The 19,147-nt window shown below is 34.3% G+C and overlaps 3 protein-coding genes across 3 annotated transcripts; 2 read left to right on the plus strand and 1 right to left on the minus strand.

The window, feature by feature from the left end:
- Positions 1-1,640: 1,640 nt before the first annotated feature.
- Positions 1,641-6,982, plus strand: LOC122609944 (protein NLP6-like). Its single transcript, XM_043782906.1, has 5 exons — positions 1,641-2,682; positions 4,470-4,975; positions 5,152-5,199; positions 5,313-6,051; positions 6,125-6,982. The coding sequence occupies exons 1-5, from the start codon at positions 2,499-2,501 to the stop codon at positions 6,844-6,846; spliced, it is 2,199 nt and encodes a 732-aa protein (XP_043638841.1). The 5' UTR covers positions 1,641-2,498; the 3' UTR covers positions 6,847-6,982.
- A 2,757-nt stretch (positions 6,983-9,739) lies between these two features.
- LOC122610991 lies at positions 9,740-10,329 on the minus strand. The gene is made up of 2 exons (XM_043783943.1): positions 10,240-10,329; positions 9,740-10,129 (listed from the first exon to the last, which is right to left on the minus strand). Exons 1-2 carry the CDS (start codon positions 10,327-10,329, stop codon positions 9,740-9,742), a joined length of 480 nt encoding a protein of 159 aa, XP_043639878.1.
- Positions 10,330-11,517: 1,188 nt separating this feature from the next.
- LOC122609946 lies at positions 11,518-16,096 on the plus strand. The gene is made up of 3 exons (XM_043782907.1): positions 11,518-11,668; positions 12,450-13,017; positions 15,595-16,096. The coding sequence occupies exons 2-3, from the start codon at positions 12,454-12,456 to the stop codon at positions 15,895-15,897; spliced, it is 867 nt and encodes a 288-aa protein (XP_043638842.1). The 5' UTR covers positions 11,518-11,668; positions 12,450-12,453; the 3' UTR covers positions 15,898-16,096.
- The last annotated feature ends 3,051 nt before the right edge of the window (positions 16,097-19,147 follow it).

Genomic DNA, 19,147 nt, shown 5'->3' on the forward strand with positions numbered 1-19,147 from the left:
TTATTATTATTATTATTCACTGTTTAAATAAAATAGTTTAATTAGGTGTTTGGCCCGTGTATATTTTTGTGTGGATAAGAATGAATCGAAGGATTCGGATGAGTATGAACCGTAAAACTGAAGATAGGTTAAAGTCTAACATGTGGTGCGCGTGCATGCTTCTTGACGACTCTTCTATGTGAACCCTCCCTGGTAATGTGTCTTTTAAGCAAACTGAAAGGTCATCTGTCATTTAAGAATTTGGAAGGTCATCGGCCAACTTTTCATATAACAGCGCCAGATATCACCTCCCTTCGATAAAGCCTCGGGGTCTACTTTACATTTAATTCAATTAGTATCAAATATACTGGAAACATATGCTTTTTAAAAGAATATATGGTAACAAATGGGGTCTGATACTCTGATAAATAATGGCGCTTCAATGTTTTCCAATTAAGGAGGTTCCATAAAATTTTAACATGAGTTTCATTTTTTTTGGTCGGTCCATTCACCCATTGACCCCTTCGAATTATATATATTTAGCACTGAACTTGGAACATTGTTGGTTGTTTAGCCTTAAGAATCAATCTACCAAATAATATAGCAAGAAAGGAATATATGTATGTTTGTAACAATGAAAGTGTAGAACACCTTGGAAAGTGGCCATGATATATTGATAAGTTAAGATCGATTTATTTAAAACTTAATAATGTACCATTTTTTTGTTTTTTCTTTTTACTGCTCATTTATTCCTCTCTAACCCCATGAAATTCTTAGAATACACCAATGGTATGCCTCTTTATTCTTCCTCAAATATTTTATAAAAATATTAAATTAGATACACAATTAAAATTTTATTCCTTTTAATCAAATTGTGTCAATTACATCAATGTTAAACTTACTTAATTTTCTACACTACAAGATTAATGACTTTTAGTGATCGAAAAGAACAGTCATAAAAAGTAAAAAAACAGTCCCTAAATCCTATTAGACTTTCTCCTTCTCAAATAAAAAGAGTCACTACTGCCACCATCACTAAAGGTCTTTTCAGACTAAAATTTTCAGTCACAAAAAGTTTGGAAGATATAGTGACCGATATATCAGACATTATAGACTGTCCTAAAAAAGTAAAGAAAGTTGACTAATGAATAAAAGTTCAGTCAGTAAAGTCCCAACAATTAAATTTTAATTGGTATTTTATTTGGACTGCAATAACAATTATATACATACACAAATAAGACATACAAAAAGAAGTGTAATTATATTTAATTCCAGATAGCAAAAAAAGTTACAATATCCATTCATTTATAAGCCAACTATTTAACAAACAAAATTTCTTCTACTCGAACCTAAACATAAATGTATCCATATGCGTCAAATGCAATTGTATTTAAAAGTAGCCTCCAAACATGATCGCAGTTTGAACGGCTAACTTGCTCCTTCCGAATGCAATTTAAATGGTCGAAGAACCTTACACATGACAAACATGAACCATGAAAACAATATTCAAACAAGATAGAGATAAAGGGGTCTGATCATCCTCTTGTAAAACTACCAGCCAAAATGGGCGGGTCAGCCCAACCCCCTACATATCTAGCTACTTTCTTAAGTTATAAATAACTATTGTTTAATATTATGTGATAAACAAGCTATATAAAAATGCAAGTGATACAAGAGCCTTTCCAAGTAATTCTCATCTTCCAACCCTTTGACCCATTTGGTTCCCTTTTTTGCTAAATAATTTTATTTCAACCACTTGATCTGGGTAACTTTGATCAGGTAGTTCCGGTTGTTGTTTTGACCCGGCTGCATTTCTTCCCAATACCCAACCAACCCATTTTCCCACCTCTCATTATCACTGTTATAATATATAGGTTTTACCTTGAATGCATATTCATTAGCTTCTGCCTCTGGACTACTAGCTAGTAAGGTTCTAAATTAATATGTTGGATTAAAACATTGCGAAGGGAGTTTTATCTGTACTACTTATATACTATTTAATGCTTATATCATTAAACAATATTTATAATATTTAATGTCCCATATCATTTGATGTTTTTAAATTTTTTGTATTATTAATATTAATGTATTAATTTTAAAATTGCTGTTAAAAAAAAAGAGAAGAAAACAAAGGTTGGTTAGTTGGACTTGCTTGTTGATTTGGTTTTAATGCATTTAACTACTTTTAATGATCAGTCTCTTACAAGTTACAACTCTACCAAAAGTCCAAAACCTGGCCAATTTAAAATATAAAAAAAAGGAAAAAAAAAAAGGAAAGGAAAAGGAAGCTGCAACTAAAGTTAAAGGTAGGTTCATACGAAGTGGAAGGAATTTTCTGGGAAGTTATTCAAAAGAAAAATCGATGGAACGGTAAAAGGTTCAAGGTGATATATATGAAGACGTTGGTCCATTGTTATCTATATACACATAATAAAACACGATTCGGGTCTTGTTAAAAAGTGTACGCACTCAGTCACATTTCGGGAGCGCGCCTACAACTTTTGCCAGATTTCATATATATGGAGTTAAAAACTGGTCCTGGTTCAAATCTCGAACAATCAAAAAACCATTCCAGTCTAGAATATCCAAGCGGTTCCTCAATCGGGAAAGAGAAGTTCTTCATCAGTACACCTTCGCTGGTTTCAAGAAACCTCCAAAATGAACTGCCGGCGGAACCTAACGAGTCTGACACCATGATTAATGGTAAGCTTTAATTTCGTTTCTAAGCTTAGTTGTATTCATGTTCAGCCCTAAATTAGAGACTATTCGTCATCACTTACTGCAAAGTCTGGGCTGTTTATGTTTAAGTTTCCGGTCGAGATGAATCCCCAGCTGATTTATCATGCGCATATATATATATATATATATATAGCTACAAAACATATATCCAACTCCGTTAATTATTTAATTTTAAGCATTATATATATATATATATACACTCTCGTATATCTATATAGGGTGGGTTATTTTGAGTACAAGGGAAAAAAAGTACAAAAAGTACAACCTTCTTCCTTCCTCTCCGGCCACCTTCTTTTCCGCCGAACGCCACACCTCCTCCTTCTTCCTTCTTCTCCGGCGAACAACCACCGCCACCACCTCCGACGACTTTCTTGCGAGAATCAGGTTCGTTTTTGGGTGGATACGGTACGGGCCAGTGGCCCTCATCCGTTCTAAACTGGTTGTCAAGAGACGCATATGGGAATCATATGGATTTGATGGGCGGCGATCCAAGAGATGGTGACGGTTTGCTACGGTACGGGCGAAGCCCTTGCTGCCGGCGCCATGGTTGGGGTGGTCGGAGATGACGGTGGTTGTCTCGTCGGAGAAGGACGTGGTGGCTGGCGGCGGCAGTCTCGCCGGAGAAGGAGCGGGCTGCTGAGAAGGAGGAAGAAGGAGAAAAAAGGCTTGATCTGATCCGTTCAAAACTTTGATCCAACGTCTGTAGAGTGTACTTTTGTACTTTTTTTCCATGTGTACTCAAATATATATGTATCAATAAAAGTATTCAATTTTCCTAAAATAGCATTAGATAATTTGAGAATCAAGTTTGTGTACGGGTTATTTAATTGATAAGAGGGAAATGTAACAGAAAATATAAACAATGGGAAATGGATAGAGTATTTGGAAGAATAACAAATTTTGTTGTTTGAAACAGATACAGAATGAATATAAGTAAAATACAAAGTTTTAATTAATAATTAAAAGTAATACATATAACATCATTAAGACAAATCATTTTTTATCTACATTCTCAACCATTCTTTACAATTTATAAAAAGATGAAATCATTCTCACTTCTATGTTCTCATTCTCATTATCTGGTACAACCAAACAATGAAAGTCATTCTCATTCCCTTTCTCCTTTTTCAAAGGCCATGGATTTTGGTTAGGATTCGAGATAACGAAGAGGACCAAAGAGTCTTTTTGCGAGTCTCTTTTAGTGTGCATATCATCAGGTATTCAAGACTCACCAACGGAGTCAGGAGACCCCAGCCCATTCCGCCCCCAAGTCGCCTGCTACACCGCCCCGCTAGACAACTTCAAGCAAGGGAATCCAAATCTCGTCGGGCGACTGACGCTTCCTTTTTCACTTTCCCTAAGTAACTAGCCATTTCTAACCAATTCCCCTTTTCACTTTTCAAGCAACTAGCCGGCGACCCTTAGATTTTTGAGGGGCTTCTTGCTTGGTGATGTGGCGCCACATTGTGAAATCCCCCCATAAGGGAGTTGACTCGCTCCCACTAGTATAATGATGGCGAGATGTGCTCCATTATTATATCTATTCCATTGATAGTAAGTATAGTAAGGGCATAAGGAGTACCGAGAGAAACATTTATACTAGTAAACCCTTTTATATATAGTGATTTTATGGAGGTGGATTATGCTTGGTTCATCGATCATTTCTTTTTATTGAAAATTTTTTCACTTCAAGTGATCGATTAGGTTTCGAGTTAAAGGTCAAGTCAACTAATGTTACTCGACTAAAACAGGATCCAAGACGAGAGTAGAAAACATTGTGGTATGTCATGAAGAGGTGAATGATAAGATGCAAAAAGCATTGAAGTCCTTAAATTTCCGTTATGAGTGCAATCTTATCCAGTTTTGGGCACCTTGTAGCGATGGAAAGTACGTGTTACTAAAAACTGTAGATCAACCTTTTCACCTTGGAAAACCCGATGATGGACTCTGTAGTTACAGGAGGGAATCAGAGCGTAACTGGTTTCTAGTGGATGAGAAGTGTGATGAAAAAGAGCTTAATCCCGTGGCACGAGTATTTAGGAGACAATTGCCAGAGGGGACTTCTGATGTGATGAATCACCATTTGAAAAAATATCCACTACACGATTGTGCCATTCGTTTCAATCTTCATGGATATCTGGTTTTGCCAGTGTTTGATTCTGATACTATGTTATGTGTTGGAGTGCTTGAATTCATCACATATCTGAAACATCTCGACTGTGCTTATGAGGTTCAAGAAGTTCATCGAACCCTCAAGGTTTTCATCTAATCTCTCATTTTGTATCATAATTGGTTACTCTTTATATGTGATTTTCTTGTTTCTAGTTTTGTGCCGTAATGTGTTTGTTGTTGGAAAAATAAACTTGAGCTGTCATATTAGAACAATTGCACTTATACGTGTATCTGAACTATTAGATTGTTGTTGTCCTGCAGGCAGTGAACCTGACATCGCCACAAGCATTTGATTGCCCTACATCTTATGTGAGTTTGGAGTGTTGATTATAATAGTTAAAAGAATTTATCTTCTTTTTCTTTAGTAGTTCAACTAATTGCTACTTAACTTCTAATGCTGATATTGGTAAATGCTTACACAGTTTAACTACAAAAACCGACAGCATGAGCTAGATGATTGCATCAGTTCTCAACTTTACCACAAGAACTTCATTAGCATAACTAACTCACAGAAAACGTCTGCGAATGATGTTAGTAGCAAGAAAATTGATATGTCTGCGGAAGAAGAAATGTTTACTTCTGGAAGGAGAAAACGTAAAACTGATTCTGTTGGTTCAGTGCACATCCAAAACGATATTGAGAAGTCGATAAGTGAAGCTTCATCTGGATCCGTGTCAAGAGATATACTGAATTTTACAGATTCCGTGACTGTACATGAATTTAATGCTGAAAGTACTGATTTTTGCAACAGCGTCCCCAAGAACTGGACATCCGTTATGACTAAGAGTGAGAAAATATTTGTGGATGATGCTACAAGCAAGAAAATTGATTTTGTCTCTGGAGAAGAAGCCTTAACGAAACATAAATTAAAACCTAAATTGGATAATATTATTGCAGAGGCAGAGCATAAACAGAAATATTCCGGAAAGCCAATAGATGAGGTTTCCAGGAGCAGTGCTATTATTAACACACATGAAATGGCTGTGGCCGATGTCATAGCCGAGAAAACTGATGTAGCTACTGTAGGAAATAGGTATGATTCTGAAAGAAAAGGAGTGCTTACTAAACGTAGGAGAAAGCGCAAAATGGATTCTGTTTCACCACAGATGATTCAGCAATATTTTGGACAACCAATAGGGGAAGCGTCCACGAGACTTGGCGGTAAGTCCTTTGTATATTTACGGTATTTTTGGAATAATGTGCATTTACTTACTTCAAATTTCATGTTTTATAGTTAGTCGATCTACACTGAAGCGTGTTTGCCGTGAGCTAAATATACCACGTTGGCCATTCCCGCAGCGCAACAACTGTTTCCATCTTAGTCTATCTGTTGTTATTCGCCTGCTGATTAGAGTTAAGAGGTGGAGCTGTTCAATTAGTAATCACGGCTTTTCTGCCAAGTGGTGGATTTGTGGAAAGCATAATGCTTTTGCTTTTAAATCAAATCAATCGTATGATTCTCAAAAAGGAGAGACGATTTGTGACAGCATAGACACTGTGATTCCGTTTTCCAAGCCTCGTCAAGCATGCTTCGGTATATATGAAGCAGCGTGCTTGTTGTTGGGCTTAAAGCACTGGAGAAAGAGGACTATAGGAAAGCGTCCAAGACTGTGCAGTGACGGCGGGATTTCAGAAATTAGTATTTTAAATGCATTTCCAAACAAGAATGTTGTTAACGTCTCAGATACAACTAAGGTGACAGTGAAGGCAACATATAAAGACGATATGGTAAAGTTTGATTTCTATCTTTCATCGGGGCTTTGGGAATTAAAAAAACAAGTGGCTCAAAGGATTAAGCTTCAAGAAACAAGATTTCATCTAAAATACAAGGATGAAGACGATGATCTAATACTCATTGCTTGTGATGATGACCTCTGCAGCCTTGTGCCATTTTCGGCTACTTCAGCTAGTAATAAGAATACTATGAAACTAATAGTCGAGATGGCTAATGGTTAGTTTAAATGAGGGGGCGCAGACTTCAAATGTTCATTCTATTTTGTTAGTGTCAACATGCTATAGAGATATGTAATTATGGTATATGCTTAGAGGTGACAGGTTGTAATTAGTAGATTGTTAGATGTAGTTAGTTTTATTATATACCTGTGTATTTAAGCCATCTTTGCCACATTAGTGAAAACGTGTTTCACAAATTCTACCTATTTATGATGGTATGAAAACCATGATAATTTTCACTCATTCACTTCAATTTCAATTACGTTTTTCTCATCATCTCCAACAAAATATTCTATCTTACTCTATTTTTTACAAAAGTTTGTCGAGGTGGACTGAACCTTCCTTAATACGGAGTAGTATTATTCTTAAGATACGATTTATGGAAACATTCCTTAGTTACCGTAATTAGATTCTTGACTGGTGTTTTCGAGCTAATACGGTATATGGGACTATGGGTTTCCATCAATCTACCTTTTTTGATAAATAAATTCAAGTTGATCGAAGAATCTTATACACATAGACTAATGAGTAATGACTAAACTTGTTGACCATCTGTACATGTTTTAATTTTTAAACTTTTATTTGGGTCCAGTTATAAGTCAAGGCCCAAATTAGAATTTGCATAGACTCAAAAAGATATTACTTGCATAGACTTTGATAGTTCGGCCCACTAAAGGGTTTTCATTGTGTACAAAATAAGTTAGCCATTGCCATTAGGTATTGATGTGCCGCAGCTACTTTTAGTCTTTTACAACAAAAGTTTTAAGGTAACCTGATCTGTTTCTTCCATAAAGATTGTTTGATTTTTAGATTTTTTTGAACAATGTATCTTGAATTTAATGTTGCCACCATCACCATTCCAGTGGCGGAACCAGACACAAAAGTGACTGGTAGCACAATTTTTTTCCCACTAGTTTTGTATCGGCATAAAGTAACGATAATAATGGCAACGACTAAATTGTTACGACTTTTAGCCTTTTTTGTATGATTTTTGGCTATTTATAATGGATTTTTAAAAATATTTTGGCATTTTTAGTAGTTTTTGGTTATCATTTAGTTGTACAGATACATTTTTATAAGTTTTATTGAAAGAAAAATGTTTCAAAAGTTTAAAGTTGGTCACATTGACCGGTATCCCATATTTATTTGACCCATAGCACCAATAAAAAATACATCATTTTTCGAAAAATTTGTACTACATGAATTTAGCGGACCCGTAGCCCCGGCTACCCCTAACTTCAATGTGGTTCCGCCCCTGCACCATTCGCCGCCATCACACCATCACATCATTGTCGCATTGCGAGTGTATATTTTTATCTTCTAAAGTTTTTCCACCACCACCTTTACAACAGTTACATTTACATCAACCTACAACACTCGACACTGCCACTATCACGAATAGTCGTCAACACCACCGGTTGCTGACAGCACCAAATTGCTGTCACGCCTACCGATACCGCATTACACAGGTACCGTGTTAGTTAAATTGAATAAGTAAGCGTAGCATGATGAAATAGTATGTGATATGCGATATGTGTACCAAGACGGTACATGAAACCAATAGATTTTCACACATTAACCCTTTAAATTAGAGTAATGATGTATCCTCCTAAATTTTCTTTTATTATAAAATTATGACATGTTTACAAGATATAAGATTTAGAAAGAGGATAAATTAATGATTTTACTTTAATATAAAAGATTGTAGCTATGCATTTTAGAGCATTTAAAACCAATGTTTTTAAATACCGGTATCTACCGGCCGGTATTACCGGTATTTGAGGGTACTCCGGTATTTTAATCCCGGTATTTTTCCGGTATTTTAACTATTTCATACCGCCCGGTATTTCCGGTATTACCATTCCGCTATTTCCGGTATTTTAATTTATTTTTTTTTGAAATTTTTTAAAATATTTTTTATGATACTTTAATGTTAGTTTTTGTAATATGTGAACTTTAAACCTTATGTTTTGTTATGAAATATCTATTTGGTATTATTTTTGAGTGAGTTATAACTATTTTTTAACTATTTTTGTTAAATTGTAATAAATTTTATAGAATAATAATAAAATAAGCTAAAATCACTGTATCGGCCGGTATTTCCGGTAAATCCGATAATACCGGAAATTTTTCCACACCGGTATGATTAAAATACCGGTTTTTAAAACATTGTTTAAAACACACACAAACGCCTAAAAGTTATATAGTCTTTTGCAAATTTCTCACAACTATAAATAACGTACCTTCCGAAGTCATAACGGAGTCTTGACTCTCTTTCTGCCGGAGGAAATTAGAAAAAAAAATATATTTGAATATCAATGAAGATGTATTGTCAATGTGAAAAATGGGACACAGATTCTCTATAATGACAATGTAGAATATACACTAATTGAAAGGGATGTGATGCAGTTTTTAATGAAAATGTGAATTATATTAAAATTCAAATATGTACACATTTACAAATAAATGCATTCTCGGACAGCCCCAAGAATCATCAAACAAATTCGACAGCTACATTCTAATCTATACAAAGAAACAAACAGGAAAATACAAACTAAAATCCCATCAGTGATTCAAGACTAAAACCACATTGACCAATTCACAAAACAAACAACATCCTATATACAAGAAACAACATCTCCCTCTTTTGCTCCAACAATAACTATCCTGCAAAGCAGACCCCGTATTTATGCACAATATATCCAGTCAATTTTAAAAAACAGATCAGCACCAACTCAAACAATTCAAAAACCCAATTCACCCAGAAAGACTCAACCAGATTAGTGTTAGAAAGGGACCAAGAAGTGTCATCTTTCACCACTCTCTATTCCCAATCGCACACACTAATCCAGCTAATATACACTTCACAAAACCACAATACAGAATGACCATACCACTAGATGGCAAACAAACTATTCTTTTTCCAGCAAAGGTCCCATTTATCAACCATAATCATCATATTTATGGATTTCTTTACTTTTAAAGCCAGCATCTTTAACCTAACATTATACTTAATGCTCTTGCATAGTTCATCTCCATACCTTTCTCTCTTCTTGAGCAATCTATAATTCCTTTCTTGCCAAATATAGTAAACAGATGCAACAAGAACCAGCTTACACACAACCATTCCTATATTATTCTGCACTTTCTTTTCTGCAATTTCCTGAACAGAATTATCCATTCTATAACTCACATTTTGCAGATTAGTCATTTTCCTCATGCAATCCCAAATTTCCATAGTGTAAGGACACTGAAAAAATAGATGCTCATGACTATCAGGACCTGCCTAACAAAAAATGCAAAAAGAGTACCATTAGACTGTCATTTTTCCATTCTATCTTGTGTCATCAATCTACCCTGCATAGCTAACCATAAAATGAAAGCATGCCTAGGCACCATCTGGTTAAACCACACCACTTTACACCATCCAACACTTGGATTATCAATCCTGAGATCCTCCCAGGCCTGCTTTGTACTAAAATCCATTAATAGATTCTTATTTGTAAACCATTGGACTTTATCCTTTTTATCATCCTGCCAACTTGGTATATCAATCTTGCCAATATTAGGGAAATTAATCATCCACTCACTTGGCCAGTTTCACTTTCCTTCATTAAACATATCAGCCACTTTCATATTATCCTCCAATCTAGCATCATAAATTGTCCTTCTAGTTATATACTCACAAAGAGGACCCTGCTCACACCATTTGTCATACCATATAGAGATATGTTTCCCATTTCCAATCACATATCTAACATGGTTCTTAATCATATCTCTGACTTCAATCATGATCTTCCAACCCCAACTATCACCCTTATCAACATCAACACTCCATATACTTTTACCTTTTAATCTCACAGTATTCACCCAATTAGCCCATAAAGAATCCTTATTCTCCAAAATTTTCCAAAACTGCCTAATTAGCAATACCTCATTCTATTTCTTCAAAATGGAATGCAGTTCAATAATACTTTGTTTTGGGTCAAAAATGTCACAAGTTTAATTTTGTTATCCCTACATATTCTTTTTATCTAAATGGATCAATTCTGACATATATCAATTCCAAAAGGCTATATGCATGTTTAGGTATTGGGGGTAAAAAAATAAAAAACCTCCCACACGTAAACCAGTTGAGGGTTATGTTTTGCAAGAGTTTTTCAAGAGCTTTTGAGGAGCTTTAAAATTTTATTTTTGAATAAAAACTTTGTTAGGATGCAATTAGCTTTAACTTTTATTTGAAAGAAAAAGCTCCAAAATAATACGCTTCTTAAAGTAGCGTTTCAGGAGCTTTAGCTTTTCGTCATTAAAAATACACAAATTCCTCTTAAAGTTACGGTTACAGCTACCATACCAAGCAATTATAAAAAAATAAAAGCTCTAGGTAACAACTTTGTTTAAAAGATACAACTTACAACTCTAACTTAAAGTTACAACTACTTTTTCCAAACATACCCGAAGAATAGAAACAATTTAAGTAAGTTCTCAGTCTCATGTTTGAAAAGCAAGTAATAATAGGGTTAATGAACAAATTAAGTGAAAGTACTTTGAGTGTTGCGCGTTTCGATCGCGCGACTAACATCAGTACACCACGAGAAGTTGATTTTTGTCATTTACTGTAATACTTTCCACCGATTAAATTATTTCCCTTTTTCAATAACCGAAAATATCATGTCTATATGTACAAACGGGTACAAGTACCCTACTGATGTGACACTGACTGTATTTATCATCACGACGGCGGTTCCTTTGACACAGCTCCGACGTCGATTTTTCTCGCCGGCGATCTTACCTACTCATCACACATTAAGAAGCTCGGAGTTACGTAAGTGAATATGCTTTATAATATTATTAATCACTTATTAAATGCTCGTCTTATGACTGTAAAGGGCCATTAATATTGTATTTTGGGTAACATTAATTTTGGATAGTAAAAGGAGTTACTTTGAAACAAATAAAGGGTACCACCCTGGACCGCCGTAAAAGAACATAAATTCCCCCCTTTTTAGGCAATTGTTTTTTTTAATCCTTTTCTTTCTTGTCTGTTAATTTTGGGATTTATGGCAGGATATATGAGCCTGAAATTATATATCAATGTGACAGATGTATAAATTGTATATGCTTAATTAGGCGTTCATCTGTTAATCATGATTCTTTTCGGTCTTTTTAAGTAATCACAACTTTCTAACTAACGGTAATTAATAGTTTCCAAGTAGATTATGATGTTTGATAGTTGTTATAAACAAAATAAATTACCACCGAATATATAAAACTATTCTATCGCCATCTGTTGACACATTTTTGCTACATGTGTAAAGATCACAATTCGAAGCGTATAAACATGGTATAAAAAACACGGGACATGCGTTTTTTCATGCGAGAATACAATTGTGCAAACTTCCAATGTGTGAAGATGTTAAGAGTTGGTTGATTCGTTGTGCTGTATGCCTGTATGTTTGTGGATTGGTTTTTGTTTAAAGCATTTGTATTACTTTATTGAATGTGAATATGTGATATTAGAATGGCAATGTATTTCTGGTTAATGTATCACAATCAGATTCTTTTGTGATCTAGGATTAACACAATAGTTGCGTTTTTTAATGCAGTACAATGGAACCTATATCTGCTCTGGGCATTTCACATATTCTTGCAAGGCAATTGTTTTTTAGCGTATGCTTCATACTGTTTCGATATCAATCAGTCGAGGACATAATTTCTGAAGTGTTTGAGGAATTTAATTTCCTCCGAGAATCAGGTTTACTTCAGTTTTGGAAATGTATCGGATATCTTGATTCAGAGGATATTGGGTGCAATCTTGTATTATTAGATAAGCCTTTTAGATTAACTGATCAAAACCATGAAGAACTCAAGAATTACAGGAGGAAATCTCATGATAATGTTATTAGATTTGTTGGCGCACAAAAAAAGGTCACTGGAAACTGGTTTGCTGGGCGTGCAGCTCAAACAGGGATTGCAGATCATAGGACAAAAGATCTTGTACATAGTCATCATTATCAACAATATGCTGAAGCAGCAGGCATGGGGCAGTGCGTTCTGCCTGTGTTTTATGTTGTCGGTGATAGGAAGAAACTCGCCGGAGTCATCGAGCTAGTCACAAGTGTACCAAAAGAAAGTTATGTTGAGGATTTCAATCAGTTGGTGCACTTACTGGGGGTTAGTTTTTTTCCTTTCATGAATTTAGTCGCAACTTTATTATGTTAACTGATCTCAGTCCCAAGATATGTTTGACATTTGAATTAGATACAAAGTCTTACCCTATCTGCAGAGTATATCAGGGTACCCAAAACCAATACTTTAGAGTAGTAGCTGACTAGCTGGTCTTATTTTCATTAAATTATTTAGAGATCTTTTGTTTGACTATTATTACATCTTAAGAAAAAAACAATTTTTTGTTATTTAGTTTGCACTTACAGTAGTAGACTATCAGTATATATATCAATTTGGAGGCTCCTACTCCTTGTAACTTGAAACATTGGAAAATTTGAGATGGTTGTGGCTATTTCCAATTGTTTAAAATGTCAGTATTATTACATGACCCGAAGAATATTTCTGTTCTTTATTACATTTTTATTAATCTTATCTGCACCTTTATAAAGTCAGAGACTTGGGTGTGTGTAATTTCAATGATCCTGCTTCTATCCAATTTGAAGGTCCTTAATTTTTTGATCCTTGTATTGAGAAATTTCAATCTATTTTTCAAAGTTCAGGATTGTTGATTACAGTTATGCAGGGAACAGCTTGCCATAGTTGCTTTTGACTCATGTGTTGAAGTTATAAATGGCAAAATGGGGCCTGGTTAGTTAGATAACATGTCAAAATCAGTAGTTCTTTGTGCATTTTAAAACAGGCATAGGTTGGTTAACATCCAAATTTTTTTTGTGTTTATTATAGCAGTTTTTAATTGATGCCTGTTTAAAGTATCCTTACAACGACTATATTACTACTATATTATGACCAACATTTTAATATATTGATCAGATGTAACAGCTCTTTGTCATGAAACAAAAAGCGACTTAAATTACTTTTGAAGTGTGATAGTATTACCGCAATATAGTATAGAAAATATTGCAAGCCAAACTGCAAAAGGAATCACTGTATCACAAGACAACCAAATTATACAACACATGAACACCAAAAAAAGTTGATGCATCTGTGTCTAGAAAAACTAGGGGTGACAATAAATACCTAACCCGACGGGGAAACTTAAAACCCGATACAACTGAGCAGGGGATTGGGCCAGTTATTCGATTTTGAGAGCTGATTTGGGATTATTAACAAAAAAAATTGTGGTTTTGGTCCGGGTTCAGTATTTTGTAAAACCTATCCAATTATCCGATTACAACTCCGGACCATATTTCCCAAACCACATTTGTTATATAATATATGTATGCATATACATATAATACATATATCATATCATATCATCATATATATAATATATAGCATATGTGTGTGAGTGGATAAATATGTATATAATGTTGTTTTTGGTAAATGAGAACCCTGGGTTTGGCAATCCGTCTAATTAATCGGGTTCTCGGGTCTGGGACTACCTAATCTTGTCCCAAACCTGGCCCATTGCTAATCCTCAGAAAAACCTAGTATGTGGATTGTGGAGCTACTCCTATAACCGTTTTACTTTATTAGCCACGTTAGAATTTGACTTTTTATAAAGATGCCTAACCTTTCCTCTTTGATTGATCGTCAACAATCTCCCCTCATGGTTGAGTGTGAGCAAACCTCGCTTCGCTGATGTCAAAATACTTTTGCTATAGTATTGCTTTGAAATTATCCTGAACTACATATTTCTGTGAGATTTTTGTCACATCTGATGCTACTAGCAAATTATCTGCCGACTTGTAACTTATCATATCTCAATACTTGTTGCTGAAATGAATTCGTATTTATAGGTGTATTTGGGAGGAATCCACAGATGCTTCTATTTGCTACCACCATATAACACAGCAAAAAAAGTAATATAATGAAACTTTCCTCGAGTTAACTAGCTTCTACTAATATCAATTGAGTGGCTGAAGAAGGTTTCTTTGATGATGTTTAACAAGATGATGAGTTTCACTAGGCGTTGATGCTCAGATCGAATTGTTAATTCTTGTAGTTTATGTTTGATTTATAGGTAGCCCGTTTTGGCATCTATACTTCTAGTTTCAGACATACTATTACATTTGTCTCTATTCCACTCATTTACCCAAGTTTGACCCGTTGACCTATGTTGTAGTCCGACTAGGGCTAACTTGAATCGCCATCCCCAAGTTGCGAATCGTGGCCGAGTAATCGGCCGATTTGTCCGATTTTAGAACCTTGTTCTGTAGTCCTTCAAATATAATTTGTTTTGTTGGTGTTCCAATTTTGTTTCCTTAGGACTTAAATTAGATATTGGAGTAGTGTTTACTAGTTTTACACTTTTACTTATTGCTACCTAGATTTAAGTTTTTTAAGAGGTTCACTTTTTTTATTGGCTATTGCGGGTCTGTGTTTAATGGTTATGTGGAATTAAGATGTCTGTAATTACGAAGGGGTTCATATTCTACTTTCTTTTAGCCTCAAGTTTAAATGCATTTATTTTGAACTCATTTATAAAGCTTTTGAAAGGTTTATGCATAGGAAACACTAGTTTATCATAGTGGATGCTCTTGTACTCATGAAAGTGTTCAATTTATATTACCTAAAATTGTTTCCAGCAAAACATAAATGAAGGTTTGTTTTACTCTGCAGGGTAGAGGCTTAGAATCCAGTTACATGGGGAAGACGATAAAAGTTCAATATGATGATATGATCAAGTTTAACCTACCCATTTCAGCCAAGTTCACAGACCTGCTGAAGGAAGTGACAAACAGGTTCCAGGAATTAAAGTACAAACATGTCTGTATCAAGTACAAAAGCAACCACCGGATTTCAAATGATGAAGACCTCCAGAAGTGCATGAAGGAATCCAATTCAAAGGGGGAAGCATTCATCAGAATGTTTATTGAACACGTTGGTGGTACTTGTGATTGCACTTCGGGGGAGATAATCTGATCATGACATCTTACTAATTAACCCAATTATTGGGACAATAGCATTTGACCAACAATCTACACAACTTCTTATATCTATTTTTGACATCATCATCATTGTTTTTACTTTTCTGATCGAAGGTGTAAATTTTAGGATGATTGTAGCTACAGGGTTCCCCATGTGTTTTATTTCATTAAATATAGTAATTATCTTTATTTTAGATAGCTAACAGTGTGTTCACATGAAAGAAGTTGACATATATTCCCGTTCTCTTGTTTCATCCGTTGTTCCATTTCATGCACTTTTTTGGTGTTTTTCTAGCCTATTTTCTACCGACCTATCAAAGTCGAGTCTTTTTTTCATTGATTTCATGTTCATTGCCTCTCATAAACCTCATTGCACAAAGTTCTTCAGCAAGTTCAGTAGAAGTCTCACCTTTTTCCATATTAAATTAACAATTAACAACTAGGTTTGTTATGAAAATAACTCTTTTTACAATATATTTTAAATAAAAGAGTTATTTATAAATATATTCACAAAAAGTTGCCACACAAATACAGAAAAAGAGCAAATAGGTATAGGTAGACTATCCGGAAGAAAAACATAAATAAAACTTTTTTTACCTTTTCAGTTTTACCCCTTACATATCTTAAAGTTGTGTAAAAGTAAGTAAAAGTAAGTAAGTAACTCCCAATTTCGCCTTTTACGGGTTTTGGGTCCCAATACCGTCTTCGACAATTGTGTTTGAGAGTCACTTACTCAATTTCATTTATTATTAATTTTAGAACGATAATTGTTAGATGTTAATAATTTGAACTCCAGTAGTGACATTTAAGGTGAGTAGGAAATTGGAACTTGCACTCTCTTGCAGAATAAGAGTGATAACACGTATGACCACATAATCAAGAGGTAAATTCCCGAAACCACGTAAAATCAAGATCCAATCCTGGTCTCCAAACCAATATCCTCTCCGAGTTCTTCAAAAAAGGACTCTGGCCACTTGATCTAAGACCAACTAGTTAATTTCATATATTATTATGTTACTATAACTTAAACTATATAATATTATATTATTATGAAAGACAACTTAAATTACATGATATTATGAAAGGCTCAATACTAAAAAAAGAAAAACTAGAAACTGAAAAATTAAAATGGAGAGTTGACTATAACAGCTCATTAAGTCAATGATCCATTGGGGTTACTGGAACCCACATCAACAGTCCCTGTTAAAGACTAAAAGCTCTTATCTTAGAAGATGGATTGAACCGATTCAAATGAAAATCTACAACCCTTTTCTCAACAAGTTCTTAAATGAACCGTGTCTTTTTTAGTTACAATCCATTTTTCATTTTAAATAATCTGTCTCTTTTATGTTAGCCATAGTACCGGTCGGGCTAAATCGATTAATCCATTAAAATATCCTTGGTTTCCATGTAGGAATCAAAATTGATTTCAATAAAATTTTTGCCTTGTTTTACGTGACCTCAAAATCTCCCATTCTCACATCAACAGTTGGTGATTGAAATCTATTGTATAATAAACAAGTATTCATTGAAAAAAAAACATTGAAAAAAAGCAAAACGCCGCTCTCAAATTCTAAACAATAAAAAAAACACTATACAAACCCTTTAAGAGCACCCCCAATGTACATAGTATTGGGTAGTATTGGATTTCAATACGGATGAATACCATTGAGAGTGTTATGTATTGGGTTAATATTGGAGAGTGTATTGGAAAATTGTGGTGGTGAATACGGAGGATTGCTTGTTTATTTTTTATTTTTTTTTCTCTCACATACTTTAATATATATTATTTAAAATGGTGGGTTCTAGATATATATTGGTATGTATTGGATGTATTGGGTATTGGGTGTGAATAGAGAAAAATATATTAGAAAAAAGTTTTTATGATGTGACATTATATTGGATAGTATTCACCCCACCCATTGGGGGTGCTCTAATCAATAAACATTGAAAAAAGCAACAAATAAAATACGTACACTAAAAAGAAAACACAATGCAAGCCCATGACCAATAAACATAGAAAGAAGCCACATTTAAATTACATATTGAATAGAGAAAAAACACAATACAAACCCTTAACCAATAAACATAGAGGGAAGCAAACGGAATATATATTTATTTATCACGCGTGCTGCTTATTCAATAAACATAATGTGTCTACGGAGAACTTGACTTGCCTATGCTTACAAATAATGTTGTCTACAAATATAATTGACTCGAAAAGTGGTCTATTTCAACCTTCCTGGACTGCATCCCTTTGTCGCAATATCCGATAAGCCTGTTACATAGGTTTGGTTGCCAAGTTTGCTTTCTACAAAGAAAATAACACAAGAAATATTAAACACGGGATAAGTATCCTGAAATGTAACAAACTTTGGACGAATGTCTATAGTAGTAAATAACTAAAGTTTTGTGTATTGTATGTAAACAACTTTAAAAAATGTTTATTGTATGTAAGAAAACATACGTAACAACCATATAGAGGTGCCACTTGTCTGATTTTAATTGGTTGGATACATTTTCTTACATACAATAAACATTATTTTCGAGTTGTTTACATACAATACACACAACTTTAGTTATTTCCTACTATAGACATTCGTTCAAAGTTTGTTACATTACAAGATACTTATCCCTATTAAACACGTACTGAGCAGTATATTGATTCCTTTTTTCTATATGAAGATTCAAAGGGTTCTTAATGTACATGGAGACGAGTTGTGTAATACGATATATATATAGATATATATGTATTCGCTCGTATACTTGTTTTGTTTATTCATCCTTTTATGTATATACATAGGTGCTGGTTGAAAAAAAGAAGCACACATATATATTTATAAGTTAATTGAAGAACCATTTTGTTCACCCGAGATAAAAGATTTTGGTTTGAGGAAAATTAGTTAAACAAAGGCTCCCACAATATAATTAAGGTATGAATACAGATGATGTACAAGTTTTCTTTTTTTGTATATATAAAAATAAGAATAACATATCTAACCTGAAGCAACCTGCAGATTCGCTTGAATTCCTTTGCATAACTTCGTTTTGGGATAACTGTGAGAAGCTCGATGACTCCAACAAAATTTGTATCATCATAGACGGGAACAATTAACTGTCCCATTATAACTTGATCATCCGTGTCGCTTGTCCGTTGATCAGCAACCCCCGTGTGAGCTGCTTGTCCAGCAAATGAGTATATGTCTTTATTTGGTTCTGGCCCATTCAAATAATAATTGTTTCGG

This window comes from Erigeron canadensis, chromosome 8, assembly GCF_010389155.1.
Source record: "Erigeron canadensis isolate Cc75 chromosome 8, C_canadensis_v1, whole genome shotgun sequence".
Taxonomy (NCBI): Eukaryota; Viridiplantae; Streptophyta; class Magnoliopsida; order Asterales; family Asteraceae; genus Erigeron; species Erigeron canadensis.

Coding starts and splice junctions, on each gene's coding strand:
- LOC122609944 (XM_043782906.1), top strand. CDS start 2,499: ATGGAGTTAAAAACTGGTCCTGGTTCAAATCTCGAACAATCAAAAAAC. Junction 5,200..5,312: donor TTGATTGCCCTACATCTTAT/GTGAGTTTGGAG, acceptor ATGCTTACACAG/TTTAACTACAAAAACCGACA. Junction 6,052..6,124: donor AGCGTCCACGAGACTTGGCG/GTAAGTCCTTTG, acceptor CATGTTTTATAG/TTAGTCGATCTACACTGAAG.
- LOC122610991 (XM_043783943.1), bottom strand. CDS start 10,329: ATGGATTTTAGTACAAAGCAGGCCTGGGAGGATCTCAGGATTGATAAT. Junction 10,130..10,239: donor TGGTGTGGTTTAACCAGATG/GTGCCTAGGCAT, acceptor ATTTTTTGTTAG/GCAGGTCCTGATAGTCATGA.
- LOC122609946 (XM_043782907.1), top strand. CDS start 12,454: ATGGAACCTATATCTGCTCTGGGCATTTCACATATTCTTGCAAGGCAA. Junction 13,018..15,594: donor AGTTGGTGCACTTACTGGGG/GTTAGTTTTTTT, acceptor TTTACTCTGCAG/GGTAGAGGCTTAGAATCCAG.